General features: G+C 36.2%; 1 protein-coding gene across 1 annotated transcript; it reads left to right on the top strand.

Moving 5' to 3' along the window:
• LOC110260844 (olfactory receptor 6C2-like) lies at positions 16,085 to 17,081 on the top strand. The gene is given in 2 exon segments (XM_021093112.1): positions 16,085 to 16,403; positions 16,405 to 17,081. Coding segments are annotated over 2 exon segments (933 nt in total). The 5' UTR covers positions 16,085 to 16,086; the 3' UTR covers positions 17,021 to 17,081.

A 21,307-nucleotide genomic window follows, 5' to 3' on the forward strand; every position in this document is an offset into this window, starting at 1 on the left:
ATAAGCAAATGAGTCATTTCAACTTTTGTTGAAAATAAACTTTCTCCAAGACGACATTTCATATCAAGAGAGCATGAAGTTAAACTTCCAAAAAAGGGCTTTACCTAAATTCTTACCTGACTCTATTCAATCTTATGTTCAAAAAAAAAAAATCAAACTCTTGAATTAACAGGAAAATGGTGGAACCAGAGTATCCATTGCCTTCTTTAAAACCAAAAATCCAAAAAGTATATGTACAATTATAGTTACTCTTCTTAAGCAGGAATAAAATAATTTTTCAAATATTAATGAGTCTGAGCAAAACAAAATGGATTTTAACACTATGGGTGTAGACACCTGGAGATCCATGTCTATCTTGTAAAAGAAATTTTGAAGCCAAAAGATTTAGAGTTTCTGGATTTTCTCTAAAGTGAAAGAACACAGTCTCTACATTAATTCATCACCCAGGTGGCAGTGATCTGATAAAACCTGCTGAGACAATAAAATCATCTTTATGATGACAAAACAAGAATAGTGCTGAGATACATAATACAATGCAAGTCCTAAATATAACTAAGTTAAGCCAATAGGAGCCAGCAAATTAAAGTCCTAAACATCGAGAAAATTAAACTAGAAATATACTTGGAAGCCTGGGGTTATAGACAAGGAATCCAATATGAAGTCATAATTGTTTCCTTGAAGATTATCTTCAACACTGAAAAAACATAAAGTGTGACCATCACTAATATTTCTCAAAGAAAGATATTCTACATTTGGTTATTTTATTCCTTACAGTCTTTCACATTTTTCACTATAAACCTCAGTGGTCCAGACTGGAGTGTTTTTGACTGTTATTTCTAGACCTGTGCACAGGGTGTCAGCTCTTATATAAAGTTTTCTTCCCTGCATCCCCCTCTAACCTGCTTAGTCCTGTGTTTGGAACCCCTCATATATGTACCTGTCAAATGCTACAGTTAGTTCTTTTGAAATAACTAGTCATCACAAAACCAGTGGTTTAAAACTTGAGTTTCTGGGCCCACAGGCTGTTTCTGCCTATTTGAGGAGACATCATCTGATCTTAGCCGGGTTTGTTCATAGGATTGTGACTGTGGATGATTGGGTCTTGCTGTCCAGTAAGGCCTCATTCACAACTGTAGATGCTGAATGTCTCCTTACTGATATAACTGAACTCTCTTCCAGATAGTTTTATCCTCTAGTTAACACTTGGTCACATGGTAGGATCCTGGGGCTCCAGAGAGACAGTGGAAGCACACACGGGCTCTGACGTCCTAGACGCAACATCCCTTCCACCCACAGTTCAATGAGCCAAGCAGGTCACAGGACCAGTCAAAGTTCAAGGGAGAGAAATGAAATTACTTATGTGTGAATGAGTCTAGAGAGACACGTTGCAGAGGGTGTGGCCGGGGAGAGAGGTAGCCTTTTTTGCTCTCCCCCTTATATTTCATAATTCCCTAACATTTTCTCTCAAGTATACTATTATGTCTTTAGTGTGCTTATGATGCCCTGGGAAGCCAATGGTGATTAATGTTGCTTTTCAAATTAATCTTTAACAAATAACAGTTGAATAAATCCCATAGGAAACAATAAGAGTAATCTTGTAGAGAGGTAATATCTATAATAACTCTTAAGTGATCCGGAACCATACAGAGAAATAAGGTGGGTGTAATTTATGTGGAATTAAAAGGAATTTGATTCTTAAGAAAGTGCTCTGAAAATTTTTTGTTTTAATTTTAAAATATCTTTTTACATTTTTCACTCATTATAGCAGTAATAATCATATAATGAGAGCAATAAACTTTTCCACAAAAAATATATATTTGCTAATTCTCAAAGTAACTCTCCAAAGTAAATTTTTGAAGAAGGGCAAAATTGAAATTTGGTGACTCCCATTTCCTTATCATGTGTAAAATATTGATAATCATATCTCTTGATCCTTGCTATATTATAATTGTATTTAATCATTCTCACTTCCTTATTTGGCTTTTTTATTTTTCTCTTTTATCTCCATTTCCCATTCCCATTCCTCAGACCTCCATAAGGCAACCCTCTTCAATGCTTTTAAAGGTTTATTTTTATTTGTGCATTTTTTTTTACAAAATATGTTTGAATAGATCTAACAAAGCAATGTATTGTAGTAATTGCTGAAAAATATAATTTACTCCCAGCAGCACTTACCTCCAAGGTGTATGTCCATTCCAGTATATGGTACAGCCTCCCCAGTATAATAGCAGTGTGACTTCAAGGAATCCCTTTTAAAAGTATACAAGTATTATTTTTTAAAGCATCAGTTAAGACACTAATGCATAAGTCTCCAGCAAGAGTGGAAATCCCTTTATTAATCATGACAATATTTAATTATAAAAATATAGTATTTTCATGGAAAAGGACACAATGCATTATTTAGCAATACATGATTACGCTGTGAATATATAGAAATAATCATGAACTTCTAAAACATATACAAATGCTTCAGAATAGAAATAAGGCAATACAAATTGAGAGGAAATAGAGAACATGAAGCCAGTCATATATCACCACCCCCTTAATTTTATGACAAATTAAAATTAACTCAAAATTGATTTAAGATATATGGACATTCAATCCAAGGTTATGTTTTCCCCAAGCACCACCTGTAAGTTATAGATTTAGAAGAGAAAGAGGTTTTTAAAAAATCATCCTTGGGTGATTGATTCCAAGGATGGCAAAACTCATGGTATCTCTTTGTACTAACTCACCATATAGTGTCTTGTAATTAGTTCAAGTTTTTGTTATTGCTTGGTTATTTATTTTTTCCCCTCTGCTTAGGTCCAAGCACAGGTTGGTTCTATAAATCTGACTTGCTCCTACGGGTTTCTTTCCTTAACAACGGGGTGTGAACAATTGATTGGTGGATTTGAATTCAGTTATGTTTTACTCTTAAGCCTGTGTAGATGCTGACTAAATAAAAATAGATGTGAAAAACTACATTTTTTCATTTTGAAGTTAATAAATAATAAAAAAGATCCAGACACAGGGACTATCAAGATTTCAGTAAATCTTTCTCACTTGTGAAGATCACACAAACCTCTAGACAAATTCAGATTCTTTGCTCAAACTACGAAGAAATTATACAGAAAAGAAATAAATCATTTTTCTGAGCAAGCACGAATTCTGAAATGATGTAAACTGAGAAAAAATAACAAAACACAAAAAGGAAAGTGTTTTGTATAAAATAGATTTTTAAAACAGCAGAAAGAAGGAACAAATTGAGAGAGTCATCAATAGCAGTAGAAGATTTCATAGACCAAGATAAACATAAAGAAGAGAAAAAAGTTTGGGGATTTTTTTCTAAAAAAGCTCTCTTATAAAGAAACAATGTTGATATAGGTCTTAAAACAAGGCTGAAGCTTATTTCTACAATCTGTTTGGGAGATTGAATACTGTTGTTTCATATGTGGTTGTAATAGTTGGTGTGGTTTTTGTATTCACAGAAAGATTTCATTCTTACATTTACATCCTAAAATTTATTTTCTCCCTAAGTTAATACTTAATTCAGTCTTAAAACCCTGGATAAATAGACATCTAAATTTTGTGGAGGAGATTTTAGCTTTGGGTAAAAGATTGGACAAAATCATCTCTGAAATCTTTTACCTGTAAGATGCTGCCATTATGTTCTACCATTTGTAGATCTCGTCTTCAACTTCCTAACAGACCCCGGTATTGCCATGAGTTCTGCATATTGTTTTTATCATTGCAATTCTTGAAGTAGATATCTATTTGGGTATGTAGATATATGATTATTGATTCTTAAACATTGTGTTCATGTGCCTTTCTTCAAAATATAGAGATGATAATCTTTAAGGAGAAGGGTGAATTGGTCAGAATGGGTACCAACTGCAAGAAGAAATAAGGAGAGGAAAAAAATGGGGAAAAAAAAGAAAAGTAGGCTTATGAACCCTACGTCAACATTCCTCTAATTCCTTGAAAGCAATATAATTTTTTTTGTCATTGACTGTCTATGCACCTGAAGTCTTCCAGGCAGTGCCTTCTTTCACTTTGCTCCCTCTCTTTCTAAGATATTCTCATAAATAATGTGACTTCAAATAGGCTGATTATCCTCACATTTACATATATGTAGGGCAAATACACTGACAGTTTTCTGACTTCAGTAATCAACTTACCCTGGGACATTAAGGTCAGAGGGTACAAATTCAGGTCTGCCATCGTCTATCTGAGTGTTCTTGGGCAATTTGCTTAAATTCTCTGTCTACTTTTCTCACGTGCAAAATTCAGGTACGAATAGTATGTACACCTTAGGACTGTACTGATTCATTTAGACAATTGAAGGTAAGTATCTAGAACTTGTCTGTAGCAGTACGAGCATCCATCACTATTTACTTTATCGAATACTCTTATTTTCTTATGTAATCATTTTCCCTTGAGGATAAACTAGATGTGCATATATAGAGATTTTCAATGTGATACTCATTATTTTCACTCCTTCCCTGTCGATCCTAAGTTTCTTAGAGTGATATTCTATATTCTTTTTTCTCCCCATATTTGTTTATCACCAGGTCTGGTCATATTTGTATCCATAATACCTTATTAATTTATTCCTTTTCTACTCTCACAGCACTGATTTACTTTGAATGTCTTTATCTCATTGCTGAAATATTGCAAAAACCTATTGATATACTCAACATATATCTTTCTTGCCCCCACTCAGCCTTTCAAAATCAATGCCATCAGGAGGTGGAGGACAAGATGGCGGAGGAGTAGGGGGACACGCTCGCCCTCTCCCACAAACACAACAAAAAAAGCACATCTACAGAAGAAATGACTCGCACAGAACAGCAACCAATCGCTGGCAGAGGAACCTAAACTCCAATAACGGCAAGAAGTTCGTGACATTATTGGGCAGAACGGGGGAGAAAAGAGGAGAGTGAGAGAAGGTGAATCCCAGCGGGACGGGCGCTCCCGAAAAGGGAACTGCGGAGGAGAAAGGGATCCCGCACCCTGGAAAGTCTCCTACCGGGCGAAAGATCAAATGAACCGGAGGAATCCCCAGATGCAGAGAAGAGTGTAGCAGTAAGTCGGAGTACGGAAAAACCGATCAAGAACCCAACGGACCATCTGAACTACGGGCACAGTCACCAAAAATTGAGACGCCTGGGTGGGGGCTGGGCACTGAATCCTCGGCTCCAGAGGTTAGTCCCGGGAGGGGGGGGCGGGGGGGGGGGCAGAGATCGCCTGGGGGAAGGGGGGGGGCCTGGGTGGGGGCTGGGCACCGAGACCTCGGCTCCAGAGATTAGTCCCCAGGCTAGGGGGGCGGGGAAGAGCGGAAACTGCTTGGGAGGTCTCTAAACCATTTGACGAGGCAGAGACTGCCTGGGAGACTAGAAAACAAAGCTGTCGCAGAGGAAGGGAGCAATACTCTAGGGGCGGGGAAGTGGAAAGCCACTCAGAGGGAACCTGGGAGAAGAGCCTGGTCTGCACCCATGCTGGGGAGGGGAGAGAAGAAGGGGTGGGTTCCCATAGAATACCCCCCATGCCACAGCAAGCTTACAGGCCCACTAGCTAGCTGAAAGCTGTGCTTCCCAGTGCATTCCCTCCCCCCACCCCCGCCACCCCTAAGCTCTCTCGGAACCTGGGGCTGCCTGCCATCCAGGAGGGCTGGCCTCAACAATTGCCTGAAGCCTACCACCGCAGGGGCTCTCCCTGCACAGGCCTGCTTGCCCTTTGGAGGGGCTACACTTCCACAGAGCAGCACCAAACACCACCAGCCCCCTAGAAAAGGCCTGCAGCCCAGAAAAGCTAGAACAAGCCTAGCCAGGCCGTGAATAGATCGGCCTAATTCTCTGACGGTTTTTCTGAGACGGGCTCCCCCGGGGAGGAGCCTCTTGGGTCTCCAAGGGCCTTGCTACCCGCCCAAGACCCCAGGGGGTGCTAAGACCTAGTGGACCAGCTGCATAGGACTGCCAGCTCCAGGCAGGACCCCCTGCAGCCCAGAAAAGCTGCAACAAGCCTGGCCGAATTGGGAAAAGATCTCAGACGGTCTTTCTGAGTCGGGCTGCCCTGGGGAGGTGCCTCTTGAGTCTCCAAGGGCCCTGCTACCTGCCCAAGACCCCAGGGGGTGCTGAGAACCAAGTGAAATCTGCTACCATCGTGGGGTGGACCTCCCAGTCCTGTCTGCCCTCAGGAAGCCCTCCTTTGCTTCAAAGAAACTCTGTTAGTCCCATCAACACTCCAGAAAAGCCACACTGCCTCAAAAAAGATTGACCAACAACGCCAGCCCTCAGAAATATCCACGGCAGTGACAAGGCAAACACTACCCATAACGGAGAGTACAACTCCCTCAGGAGAAAGAAGACAACAAGCAAGATGAAGAGCTGAGAAACCACCCCCAGTCAAACCAACAGGAGAACTCATCTAAAACAGTCAACAATGAAACAGATCTCTGCAGTCAGACAGACCTGGATTCAAAAGAGAAATATGAAATACTGAAGGAATTAAGAGAAGATATGAACAGTAATGCAGATACCCTCAGAAAGGAGCTAGAAAATATAAGGAGGAGCCAAGAAAAACTAGAACATTCATTTGCAGAGATGCAAACTGAACTAAGGGCAGTAAAAACCAGAATGAATAATGCAGAAGAACGAATCAGTGATATGGAAGATAGAATAATGGAAATCACTCAATCTGGTCAACAGACAGAAAACCGAATCAAAAAACTGGAAAGCAATATAAGAGACCTATGGGATAATATAAACGGGCCAATCTACGCATAATAGGAATTCCAGAAGGAGTAGAAAAAGATAAGGGAATGGAAAATATATTTGAAGAAATTATCGCTGGAAACTTCCCAAATCTAAAGGATACTGGATTCAAGATACAAGAAGCACAGAGGGCCCCAAACAAACTGAACCCAAACAGACCCACACCAAGACACATCATAATTAAAATGGCAAAAGTTAGTGATAAAGAGAGGATCCTAAAGGCAGCAAGAGAAAACAGAATGTTACCTACAAGGGAACCCCCATAAGAATATCAGCTGATTTCTCTACAGAAACACTACAGGCCAGGAGGGAATGGCAAGAGATATTTAAAGTGCTCAAAGGAAAAAATATGCAACCTAGAATACTCTATCCAGCAAGAATATCATTTAAAAAAAGGGGAAATAAAAATTTTTCCCAACAAACAAAAACTTAAAGAATACAGCAACACAAAACCCAGGTTAAAGGAAATATTGAAAGGGCTTCTCTAAACCAAAAAGAAAGGAAGGAAAGGGAAGAAAAAAGAAAAGAAAAAAAAAAAAAGAAGAAGAAGAGGAAGAAATAGGACTGAGGAAACTGCAATCAGAGAAAGTCACTCAAATAAGCCAAATACAGATTTAATCATGAACATGCTTCAAACAAAATAAAATTAAAAAGAAAAAAATAAAAGAGTCATCAAAACCATAAAATGTGGGCAAGGGATGTCAGGAGGTAAATAACCTTTTTGTTTATATGTATGTCTCTCTTCTTAATTTTAATATAGTAATGAAGTGTTTGAAGTTACAGGACCATCAGGCTAAAACACACAATTATGGGAAGGGGTTAGCATACTTAAAAAACAGGGCAACCACAAGCCAAAACCAAATATTGCATTTGCAAAAAATGAAAAAAAAATACACTCAAGCAGATAATAACAGGAGACCATCCAACCAAAAAAAAAAAAAAAAAAAAAAAGGGAGAATGGAGAACCATAGAATCAACTGGAACATGAGGTTCAAATGGCAATAAATAATCATCTATCAATTATCACCTTAAATGTCAATGGACTGAATGCCCCAATCAAAAGACACAGAATGGCTGAGTGGATAAAAAGGCAAAAACCTTCAATAGCTGCCTACAAGAAACTCACCTTAGGACAAAAGATACATATAGATTGAAAGTGAAAGGCTGGGGAAAAGTATTTCATGCCAATAGACATGACAGAAAAGCAGGAGTCGCAACGCTCATATCAGACAAAATAGACTTTGAAACAAAAGACATAAAAAAAGACAAAGAAGGACACTATTTAATGATTAAGGGATCCATCCAAGGAGAGGATGTTACTATCATCAACATATATGCCCCAAACATAGGACCACCCAGATACATACAACAAATATTAACAGACATAAAGGGAGATATTGATGAGAATACAATCATAGTAGGAGACCTAAATACACCCCTCACATCAATGGACAGATCCTCTAGACAGAAAACCAATAAAGCAACGGAGATCCTAAAGGAAACAATAGAAAAGTTAGACTTAATTGATATCTTCAGGACACTACATCCAAAAAAAGCAGAATACACATTCTTCTCAAATGCTCATGGAACATTCTCAAGAATCGACCACATATTGGGACATAAAGCGAATCTCAATAAATTTAGGAGCATAGAAATTATCTCAAGTATTTTCTCTGACCACAATGCCATGAAATTAGAAATCAACCACGGAAAAGCAAAGAGAAAAAACCTACTCCATGGAGACTAAACAACATGCTACTAAAAAACCAATGGGTCAATGAGGAAATCAAGAAGGCAATTAAAAACTACCTTGAAACAAATGATAATGAAGACACAACCTCTCAAAAGCTATGGGATGCTGCGAAAACAGTGCTCAGAGGGAAATTTATAGCAATCCAGGCCTTTCTCAAAAAAGAAGAAAGATCCCAAATTGACAACTTAACCCTCCACCTAAATGAATTAGAAAAAGAAGAACTAAAAAGTCCTAAAGTCAGCAGAAGGAAGGAAAGTATAAAGATCAAAGAAGAAATCATAAAATAGAGACTCAAAAAACAATAGAGAAAATTAATAAAACCAAGAGCTGGTTCTTTGAAAAGGTGAACAAAATTGACAAACCCCTGGCCAGCCTCACTAAAAAGAGGAGAGAAAGAACCCAAATCACCATAATTAGAAATGAAAAAGGAGAAATCACAACGGATACAGCAGAAATACAAAAACCATAAGAGAATACTATGAACAACTATATGCAACAACTTGACAATCTGGAAGAAATGGACAATTTTCTAGAATCTTACAGCCTGCCAAAACTGAATCAAGCAGAAACAGACCAACTGAACAGACGATCACTAGAAATGAAATTGAAGAGGTCATAAATCACTCCCTACAAATAAAAGTCCAGGACCAGATGGCTTCACAGGTGAATTTTATCAAACATATAAAGAGGAATTGGTGCCCACCTCCTTAAACTCTTTCAAAAGGTTGAAGAAGAAGGAATACTCCCAAAGACATTCTATGAGGCCACCATCACCCTCATTCCAAAACCAGACAGAGATACCACCAAAAAAGAAAACTATCGCCCAATATCATTGATGAATATAGATGCAAAAATTCTCAACAAAATCTTAGCCAACCGAATCCAACAACATATCAAAAAAATTATACACCATGACCAGGTTGGGTTCATCCCAGGTTCACAAGGATGGTTCAACATACACAAATCAATCAACATCATACACCACATTAACAAAAAAAAAGTCAAAAATCATATGATCATCTCAATAGATGCAGAAAAAGCATTTGACATAGTCCAACATCCATTCATGATCAAGACCCTCGCCAAAGTGGGTATAGAGGGAACATTCCTGAATATCATCAAAGCCATTTATGATAAACCCACAGCAAATATAATACTCAATGGGGAAAAACTGAAAGCCTTCTCACTCAAATCTGGAACAAGACAGGGATGCCCACTCTCACCACTGCTCTTCAACATCGTTTTGGAAGTCTTAGCCACAGCAATTAGACAAACAAAAGAAATCAAAGGCATCCATATAGGAAGAGAAGAGATCAAACTGTCACTGTATGCAGATGACATGATTCTATACCTAGAAAACCCTAAGGACTCAACCCCAAAACTCCTTGAACTGATTAATAAATTCAGCAAAGTGGCAGGATATAAGATTAACATTCAGAAGTCAGTTGCATTTCTGTATACCAGCAATGAAGCATTAGAAAAGGAATACAAAAATACGATATCTTTTAAAATTGTACCACACAAAATCAAATACCTCGGAATACACCTGACCAAAGAGGTAAAGGACCTATATGCCGAGAACTATAAAACCTTAATCAAAGAAATCAAAGAAGATGTAAAGAAATGGAAAGATATTCCATGTTCCTGGATTGGAAAAATCAATATTGTGAAAATGGCCATCCTACCCAAAGCAATCTACAGATTCCATGCAATCCCTATCAAATTACCCATGACATTTTTCACAGAACTAGAACAAACAATCCAAACATTTATATGGAACCACAAAAGACCCAGAATCGCCAAAGCAATCCTGAGAAACAAAAACCAAGCAGCAGGCATCACTCTCCCAGACTTCAAGAAATACTACAAAGCCACAGTCATCAAAACAGTGTGGTACTGGTATCAAAACAGACAGACAGACCAATGGAACAGAATAGAGAATCCGGAAATTAACCCTGACACCTAAGGTCAATTAATCTTTGACAAGGGAGGCAAGAACATAAAATGGGAAAAGGAAAGTCTATTCAGCAAGCATTGCTGGGAAACCTGGACAGCTGCATGCAAAGCAATGAAACTAGAACACACCCTCACACCATGCACAAAAATAAACTCCAAATGGCTGAAAGACTTAAATAGACGACAGGACACCATCAAACTCCTAGAAGAGAACATAGGCAAAACACTCTCTGACATCAACATCAGGAATATTTTCTCAGGTCAGTCTCCCAAAGCAATAGAAATTAGAGCAAAAATAAACCCATGGGACCTCATCAAACTGAAAAGCTTTTGCACAGCAAAGGAAACCAAAAAGAAAACAAAAAGACAACTTACAGAATGGGAGAAGATAGGTTCAAATGATGCAACTGACAAGGGCTTAATCTCTAGAATATATAAGCAACTTATACAACTCAACATCAAAAAAACCAATCAATCAATGGAAAAATGGGCAAAAGACCTGAATAGACATTTCTCCAAAGAAGATACACAGATGGCCACAAACACATGAAAAAATGCTCAACATCGCTGATTATAAGAGAAATGCAAATCAAAACTACCATGAGATACCACCTCACACCAGTCAGAATGGCCATCATTCATAAATCCACAAATAACAAGTGCTGGAGAGGCTGTGGAGAAAAGGGAACCCTCCTGCACTGCTGGTGGGAATGTAAACTGGTACAGCCACTATGGAGAACAGTTTGGAGATACCTTAGAAATCTATACATAGAACTTCCATATGACCCTGCAATCCCACTCTTGGGCATCTATCCAGACAAAGCTCTACTTAAAAGAGACACTTGCACCCGCATGTTCATTGCAGCACTATTCACAATAGCCAGGACATGGAAACAATCCAAATGTCCATCGACAGATGATTGGATTGGAAGAAGTGGTATATATACACAATGGAATACTACTCAGCCATAAAAAAGGATGACATCATGCCATTTGCAGCAACATGGATGGAACTAGAGAATCTCATACTGAGTGAAATGAGCCAGAAAGACAAAGACAAATACCATATGATATCACTTATAACTGGAATCTAATATCCAGCACAAATGAACATCTCCTCAGAAGAGAAAATCATGGACTTGGAGAAGAGACTTGTGGTTGCCTGATGGGAGGGGGAGGGAGTGGGAGGGATCGGGAGCTTGGGCTTATCAGACACAACCTAGAATAGATTTACAAGGAGATCCCACTGAATAGCATTGAGAATTATGTCTAGATACTCATGTTGCAACAGAAGAAATGGTGGGGGAAAAACTGTAATTGAAATGTATACATGTAAGGATAACCTGACCCCCTTGCTGTACAGTGGGAAAATAAAATAAAAATAAAAATAAAAAAAAACAAAAGAAATCAATGCCATCAAAATAATTTTCAGAAAGCCCAGATATGATTAATACATCCCAATGTTTTGGGGGAGGGGGACAAAAGTTATTAAAATATTTGTAACTAACCTTCTTTCCATGCTTGATCTTTCCTTGAACCCCTGATACCATCCCTCATTTAGACAGAGATAAATTTTGGCTTTAAATAAGACCCATGATGAATAGAGGAAAGAGCACATTCTCCGGTTTTGTGTTTCAAGTTCATGAGGTAATAAGATTATATTGTATATAAGATTGTGTGTGGGTACATATGTATACAATGAAATATTAGCCATAAAACAGAATGAAATCTTGCCATTTCTGACAAGATGCATGGACCTAGGTAGGGAACATTATGCTAAGTGAAATAAAACGAAGACATATACTGAATGATTTCACTTATATTTGGAATCTAAAATAAAATGAACAATTGTAAACAGAACAGAACAGACACACAGATACAGAGAATACACAGCTGGTTGCCAGAGGAGTAGGAGGTGAAAAGGAAAAAACAAACAAAAACAACCAATGGAGGAGTTCCCCTCATGGCTCAGCGGTAAGGAACCCCACTAGTATCTATGAGGATGCGGGTTTGACCCCTGGCCTCGCTCAGTGGGTTAAGGATCCAGCATTGCCCTGAGCTGTGGTGTAGGTCGCAGACGCAACTCAGAACCCGTGTTGCTGTGGCTCTGGCATAGGCTGCCAGCTACAGCTCGGATTGGGGCCTGGGAACCTCCATATGCGCGGGTGAGGCCCTAAAAAAAAAGACGCAAAAAAGACACACAAAAAAATCGTAATTGTTTGAGGTAATGAATACTAATGAGCTTCATTGTGGTGGGTATTTCTCAAAGTATATTTATAAGAAACCATTTGATTTTATACCTTAAACACACATATTTCTTGTCATTTGTACCTCAAAGAGAACAGGTGGGTGATTGGCTGTGAGCAGAAGCAGGAAGGGATGGACAGGAAGGAAGGGGGAAAAAAAGGAAACTTCAGGAAATAATGGATATTTATCAGTGTGATTGTGGTGATACTTTATTGGGCATATACATATACAAAACATCAAATTGTATACTTTAAATAGTGCAGTTCATTGTGTGTTCATTCTATCTCAATACTATAGTTAAAAATTAAAGAGTAAAAGTATTTGATAGACCTTAATGCATGAAACTATGAATTAAATGCCAAAAATCAGTTTTGACACTTTTAAAGACTTAAAATCTTTAAAAAAGTAACATATTTAAAAGAACAAGATATGAATAGGTATAAAAATAATTTACATTAAATTTAATTATAGAGGCAAATGTTTGATATAACTAATTTTGTGGTTAATATAAAATTGTACAAATTTTCTAAGTGAAATATTTTTATCGAGAAATTTCACTTTGACAAATATTCTTACACATTAAAAAATATTTGTATGAACATACTTTTGACAGAAGGTTGGCAATTTTAAAGGATAAAAATAATTATATATTTAATTCAGGTATTGGCTTTAAAATGGTCAAAATATTCATAGACCCAATGTTATTAATAGTGATAAGTGGAAAAAATTATATTACGTGAAAAATTAAGATATGATTCAATATATAAAGTGTATTTTTTATTGTGGTGAAGTATACATAACAAAATTTAGCATTTTGACAGTTTTTAAGTGTAAAATTCAGTGGCCATAAGTACATTCATATTGTTATCCAACCACGAAAGCATATTTTGTATCCAATTACAAGATATGATTGCCAATTTTTCAGTATTCAGGAATAACATTTATAACAGTGTATTCAGAGAAAGAAATGTCTAGAAAATAGGATCTATAATATAACCCCTTCCCTTGTGTAATTTTATAAACTTCCTTTTTCTTGCCTGGTTGAAATTGTCCATGATAACAAAACACTAATATAATGAAGGATTTTATTGATATAAAAAGAATTAACATCTTCAAAATGCCTTACTAGATGTGAAAGATTTTTTTTAATGAGCCATGTAACTGAAATGACACAGTTGCCCTCCTGACCTGTATCAAGTGCTGCTATAACATCCTCCTGTCTCCAAGGACACAGTCCCCATTGAGACCTGTGTTACTTGCGTTTTTCCCAAACTTCATTACTCAGAAAACTAAGTAACAATTCTTGATTATAGGTCAGCAAAGATGATTTGCTTTTTTTCACTTAGTGGCATTTTCGGCAAATTAAAAAGAAGATTCACATTCGGCACTATAAAAGCATTTCTCTCTGTCCTGATGATTTAAAATTAATCTCCTCCACCAGTGGAGAGAGCTCCTCAACTCTTACTATAATTTATTTTTATTTTAAAGACGGAGATTGTAAGAAAATATTTGGAGGTTTATAACAGCACCAAAACCATCATAAGCAAGGTTTTCCAATTTGTTGGAGAGAGTGAACAATGGAAGTTCTCTGCATTCCCAGACATGCCAATGAATGTGAAGACATAAATAGCTTTATTAAAATACAATATTTAACATTGTTGTTGTAATGTTGCTCTGTTTCAACAACCAACAGAATCTCTGATTTACAAACAGAAGAGTAAGTGTGATAAAGTTAGTCTCTGATTGTAATTCTTTTTGTAGGATCTAGGTTATATTTTCCTCTGGAAAGAAAAAAATGGGTTGTAATAATAATTTATATTTTTAATGTATTTAATGTATTTAAGATTAATATTTTGAGATGTCATTTTTAGAATGAATATCTCTTGTATAGATAAATGTCATTGCCTGGGAGTTTTCTATGTACAAGATATGTAAAAAAAAAAGATCTGTATCTAACTTACTGTAAGGAATATTCAGGGTAACTTTTTATAACTATTCAACCTCAAATTAAAAATAGTATCTTTCTGTGTACTGAGGTCTATCAAACTATCCTTGCATTCCTCTTCCTGTTCCCCCCAAGAAAATAACATAATGGCTGAAATAACCCATCTCATTACACATCCCTGTGTTCATAGTGAACATTTGTTTGAAAGACAGAATAATCAGAAATCAGATACTTAAACTTTATTGTCAACCTGTTTACTAACTGCTATTATAAAATCATTGTAATGTCTTGGATGAAAACAGATATATTTCAAGAACTATGTAATGGTCAAAGTTTTGAAGGACAGGGTGAAATTTCATAATGATGCATACAGCATCTGAGAAATTAGGAGAAAACATGAAAGGAAGGTAGGTGGGCTGCAAATATATATGCATGTATGCATATCCCTTCTACATCTTAATGTGATATAAATATGTGATAGTTGTTGGATGGCAGGCTAAATTTCCTAAAAAGATTTTAACTTTTGAGTAAGCCATAATTCTCTGTTAATGATTTTTTTTTTTGTATACTGTCAACACTGGAGTTGGGTAGTCACAGTCAATCCTGCCCAACATCAGTAAGATGAGCATGCAATAAGTTACTTATACAATACAAAAATATACTGGTAAAACACGGGGGGGATATTTTCTATTAATTGATGTCATAAAATCTCAAGACATGAAATAACATACACTAATTCTATAACAGAAAATACTACCACTGAATCCCTACTGGTGTAGCATCAATGAAGATAATTCATTGACTGGAAGATGCTGGAGGGAAGAGAAGGCAGTCATCACTGTATCGGTAGTAAAAGTAACAGAGAAAAGAGCACGTTGACTGTGAAATGTGGGGCTGTGGGCAAGCAACAGGGTGTGGGTTGTTTGTAAGAATTAAGCACTCAAACTAAAAACAAACCAGCAAACAAAATTTTATTTTGGTACACAGACCTCAACTTTTGCTCTTGAGTCTACAGAGTGAATTCAAGTTATATTAGAACAGTTAGCTCAAAGTGGCAAGAAAATACTTGAAATAAGGATGCAAATCCTTTTCCTTTTTTTTTTTTTTTTTTTTTTACTGAAGTATAGGTGATTCAAGGATGCAGTTTTTTATAACATTTCTGAATAGGTAAAAATTCTTAAGACTCAAAAAGACATTATTGCTACCCATAAATGTGCACCTCCTCAGCATCTCCTTGGGCACAAAGGAAAATTTTAAGGACATGATGGAAATAAAATGTAAATATAAATATACCTATTTATGTACAATGTTATATATAATTAAATATAAAATCTCAAATATATTAAATTTTAAATTAGTTTAAATGGTCTGTAATCTGTAGGTAAACTTCTCTGAATATCACCTACAGATTGAGAAGTCAGAAGTCAGTGATGAGAAACCGAACAATAACAACATTCATTCTGCTGGGACTGACAGATGACCCTGAGCTACAGGTTCTGATTTTTATCTTTCTATTTGTAGCCTACATGCTGAGTTTGACTGGAAACCTGACCATCATCACACTCACCTTTGTGGATTCCCACCTGAAAACACCCATGTACTTTTTCTTAAAAAATTTCTCCTTCTTGGAGGTCTCATTCATATCTTCTTGCATCCCCAGATACCTATATAGCATAGCAACAGGTGACAAGATCATTACCTATAATGCTTGTTTCATTCAAGTGTGTTTCACTGATCTCTGTGGAATAACAGTTTTTTCTCCTGGCCGCCATGTCCTATGACCGCTACGTGGCCATCTGCAAACCCCTGCATTATGTGACCATCATGAGCAGCAGAGTCTGTGGGATTCTCATCAGCTTTTGTTGGATGGCTGGTCTCTGTGTTTTAATCCCACCACTTAGCCTGGGTTTAAATCTGAAATTCTGTGACTCTAACAGGCTTGATCATTTCGGCTGTGATGCGTTTCCCTTAGTGAAAATCTCATGCTCAGACACATGGCTCACGGAACAGACGGTTATAATCTGTGCTGTGCTGACCCTGAATGTGACTCTCACTTGTGTAGTTCTGTCCTATGCTTACATCATCAAGACAATTTTTAAGTTCCCTTCTGTCCAGCAAAGGAAAAAAGCCTTTTCAACCTGCTCTTCCCACATGATTGTGGTTTCCATCACCTATGGAACGTGCATTTTCATCTACATGAATCCTACAGCAAAGGGAGAAGTGACTATTAAAAAAGTGGTTTCACTGCTCATTTTTTCTGTTTCACCTACTTTGAATCCATTTATTTATACCTTGAGAAATAATCAAGTTAAAAGAGCCTTTAAAGACTCAATTAAAAGAATAGCCTTGCTCTCAACTAGGTAAAAAAAACAAAAACAAAATGCAATGTTTTTAAACCATCATCTCAAAACCAGGGCCAGTCACAATGTTTATTTTTGGAGCTTGTAATCTTGTGTTTGCTTTTTAATAATATATATGTGAGTCACATTAATTTTCTCAGCATTTCTTTAACCTAGCTTCTATATAGACCCACTCAAGCCATTTTTATATCTTAATTTTCAATCCAGTATCTGAGAGCTTTGCATGTCAACTTCCAAAAAGAATCATTTTGAAAAGATTAATATATAATAAAAGTCATTACTCTGGAAAATGTAGGGTAAAAATTTCTGTAGATCTTCTAAATATATACAACAATGATATGAAAGATATGTAGTAAGAGTAATTTTACATAAATGTCTGAAACGAAAGTTCACATAATTTAAATCAAATGCGAAAGAGAATAATAGCACTTCCAATATTGAGGAAAAAAAGGAAAATACATATTAGTCAATGAGCACACATAAATGTGGATAAAATATAGTCAATATTCTTTTGAATCCATAGCTGAAATCATTGCAAAATTGTATATAAAGTGTATCAGAAGTAATGATACAACTAAAAGTAGAGCAATGGGGGAGGGAGTGGGATGGGCTGGGAGTCTGGGGTTAATAAATGCAAACTATTGCATTTGGAGTGGATAAGCAATGAGATCCTGCTGTATCATGCAGGGCGTCATATCTAGTCACTTGTGAGGGAACATGATGGAGGATAATGTGAGAAAATGAAAAGAAAAAGACTGGGTCACTTTGGTGTATAGTAGAAATTGACAGAACATTGTAGACCAACCATAATGGCAAAATAAAAATCATTAAAAATATAAGTAGAGAAATATTCTATGACAGGAAGGGGTGCTCAAGAGAGTATAGGCAGGGGTTATGGGAGCATGCATTGCACTACACATCACAGAGACTTAGGTTGCAGTCTTAGGATTAGTGCTGTGGGAGCACTTGGTGACACAAGAGCTGCACATTCAATGAAATTCGAATTGGAAAACCATGCCCATTTCACAGAAAGATTATATCTTTTCTGAAAAGTATTGTCTGCTGCTTATAGAGTTAGTCAAGGAAAAAACATCCCCTGGTGTGTTTGATACCTGTGCCAACATCTAACACAAATTAAGATTTATTAGTACAAATTCTGTCACAATAATCTAACTTCTTAGACACAATGAATTGAAAAGCCCACACGAATACACTTCCTTGGAAACAATGGTATTTACACCAAGTTTACTAACTGCTATCTAGAAGGCAATGAAATGCAGAGAGATCACAAATTATTTGGAACACTGAAAAAGCTGTAGTCAGTAGGAATTCTGTTACCTTAAATGTATTCATTGCTTATAAAAATGTAAACTAGCCCAAAAGAGAAGTTATATGCATGCTAATAAATTTGAAAAAATAAAAAAAAATTAACAACAGTAAATGGAAATGTAACTTACTATGTGTAGAAAATGAAATCAAAGAAGTAAACTAAAGAAATCAAAAGGCAGTTCTTTGAAAAGTCCAACAGCATAGATAAGCCCCACCCTAATGAACTGATGAGTAAAAAAAATGAACATGTTCAATATCTTATTGGAAGATCTTGGATATGCAATAATAAAAGAAAAATCGTTAGAGTAAATATGAGTGAGAAGAAATAAAAATATTGCATTTGATTGATTTCAAAGTCTTATTCACATTTTGCTTTTCTGAAATAGAGTTATGTCATACACTTGTTCACAGTTTATTCAACATTTTCTTTTCAATATTGATACATAGTATAATTGCATATCTTAAAATTGATGAAATTTGATATATCTGTTTTTTAATCCTGGGGACATTCTTACATACCCAGAAAACTCAAGAAGCTCTAATAGGACACTAGTGGAATTAATAATGAATTTGGTGTTCTAGATTAAAAAAATGGAAATTATTTAAAAATCAGCAGACAATCATAGAAATAGGCAACAGGAAATCAATAAGAAAACATTATTTCAATCATAATAGTCATAAAAATGTAATACCAAGAGAATAAATTAAACATAAAAGTATAGTGTACACATAAAGTATGAAATCACTTAAAAGAATGTAAAATATAACAAAAGAAAGGTAATCAAGGAGTTCCCATTGTGGCTCAAGAGGATAGAAAACTGACATAGTGTTTGTGAAGATGCAGATTTGATTCCTGGTCTCACTCATTGGGTTAAGGCAATTGGGTTAAGGATTTGGCATTGCCCCTAGCTGCGGCGTGGCTGTGGTGTAGGCCTGCAGCTGCAGCTCCAGTTCAATCCCTAGCCCAGGAACTTCCATGTGCTGCAGGCAGCTGCTAAAAAAAAAAAGCAATCAGCAGTCTTGGTAGGAAAATTCTAATATGAGCACTCCTATGTGTATAAGTATAGGTTGTTTATGTATTGCAGAAACACAATTATCTATTTAATTTGCATAAAATCACTAAGCAAGTAGAATACTAGAGAAACATATTTTTCAAATACATTTCCATCTACAAAATACTAGATTATCAAATTCCCTTCCCAAATGAAAAAAGTAAGTCACAGTCTATTTTGTTAACACTAGTTCAGTATAAATAAACAGCAAATGCAAAAAAGAAAAACCCCTTTGAGTGTGTAAACGTTAGATGTTATACAATGGAATATTAGTATATTTCATAAACAGTACGAAATCATGCTACTTATACCAACATGACTGGACCTTGAGGGCATTATATTAAGTGAAATAAGTCACACAGAGAAAGAAAAATACTGTGCAATCTCACTTATATGTGGAATCTAAAACTAAAACAAAACAAAACAAAACTAACTTCATAGAAGAGGTCATGTTCCTGGTTACCAGAAGGGGGAGGGCAGTGGTGATGGGAAGTTTGGGGACAAGGATGTGAAGGGATCGGATGAAGTGGCCAAGAGATACAAATGTCAGGATGAATAAGTGCTGGGGATGTAACATAAAATGTGATGATTATAACTAACACTGCTGTAGGTATGTTTGAAATGTGTTAAGAGAATAGGTCCTAAGAATTCTCATTCTAAGGAAAAAAATTTTACTCTATCTATATCAGATGGAAATTACCTAACTTATTGTGGTAATCATTTCACAATGTATGTAAGTAGTCATTTTTGCTGAATACCTTAAACTTGACATTCAGTGCTGTATGTCAGTTGTCCCTCAATAAAACTGGAAAAATATAAAATTCCCACAATAAAAATGAAACTGTAAAAAGAAGAGCATTCTAAACTCAAAACAAGCAGAAAGAAGTACACAAAGAAAAGACCAGAATGGAAATAAATGATATAGAAAAATATTTCAGAAATCAACAAAGCCAAAAATTGGTTGTTTGAAAATATCGACAAAATTGGAAAATATTTAATATCATTGAACAAGATAAAAAAAGAGACAAAATTCCAATTACTAAAATCAAGAAGAAAAAGAAATGAGTTGCTGTTGTGGCTCAGCAGAAACAAACCTGACTAATATCCATGAAAATTCGGGTTCAATCCCTGGCCCCACTCAGTGGGTTAAGGATCTGGCATTGCCACAAGCCGTGGTGTAGGTTGCAGATGTAGCTCAGATCTGGCATTTCTGTGGCTGTGGGGTAGAGTGGCAGTTATAGCTCCTATTCGAACCCTGGCCTGGAAATTTCCATATGCTACAGCTGCAGCCCCCCCACCAAAAAAAAAAAAAGAAAGAAAGAAAGAAAAAGAAAGGAAGAAAGAAGTACGTTACTAAATGTCACAATAATAAAAAGCACTCTAAGGAAATACCAAAAACACCATAAACCTATTAGATCACCAAGATGAAATGGACAAATTTCTAGAAAGACACAAATCACCAAACTTAAGAAAATTAATTGACTTATAACAAGTAGAGAGATTGATAGATTAGTAATTTTTTAAAAAGCTTCTCTTAAATCAAACACAAGAAATAGATAGCTTCAATGGTGAATTTTGCCAATGTTTCAACAACTGGTATCAGTCTTTCACAAACCCCTGAAGAAAATAGAAGAGAAAACCTTTCCCAACTTATTTTATGAGGCCAGCATTATCACAATCCCAAAATCTGACATAAGCATTGCAAAATAAAACTAAAGACCTTATGAATACATAGTCCTTATGAATATAAATATGAAGATCCTCCAAAAATAACTTAAATCCAGAAATATAAAAAAAGATTATGTACTGTGTATGATGAAGAATATCTGCTTTAAACACTTCTATTCAACGTTGTAGCAGAAGTTTTTACAAAGACAGTTAGAGGGGGGATAAAAGAAATAAAGACAGAA

This window comes from Sus scrofa, chromosome 5, assembly GCF_000003025.6.
Source record: "Sus scrofa isolate TJ Tabasco breed Duroc chromosome 5, Sscrofa11.1, whole genome shotgun sequence".
NCBI lineage: Eukaryota > Metazoa > Chordata > Mammalia > Artiodactyla > Suidae > Sus > Sus scrofa.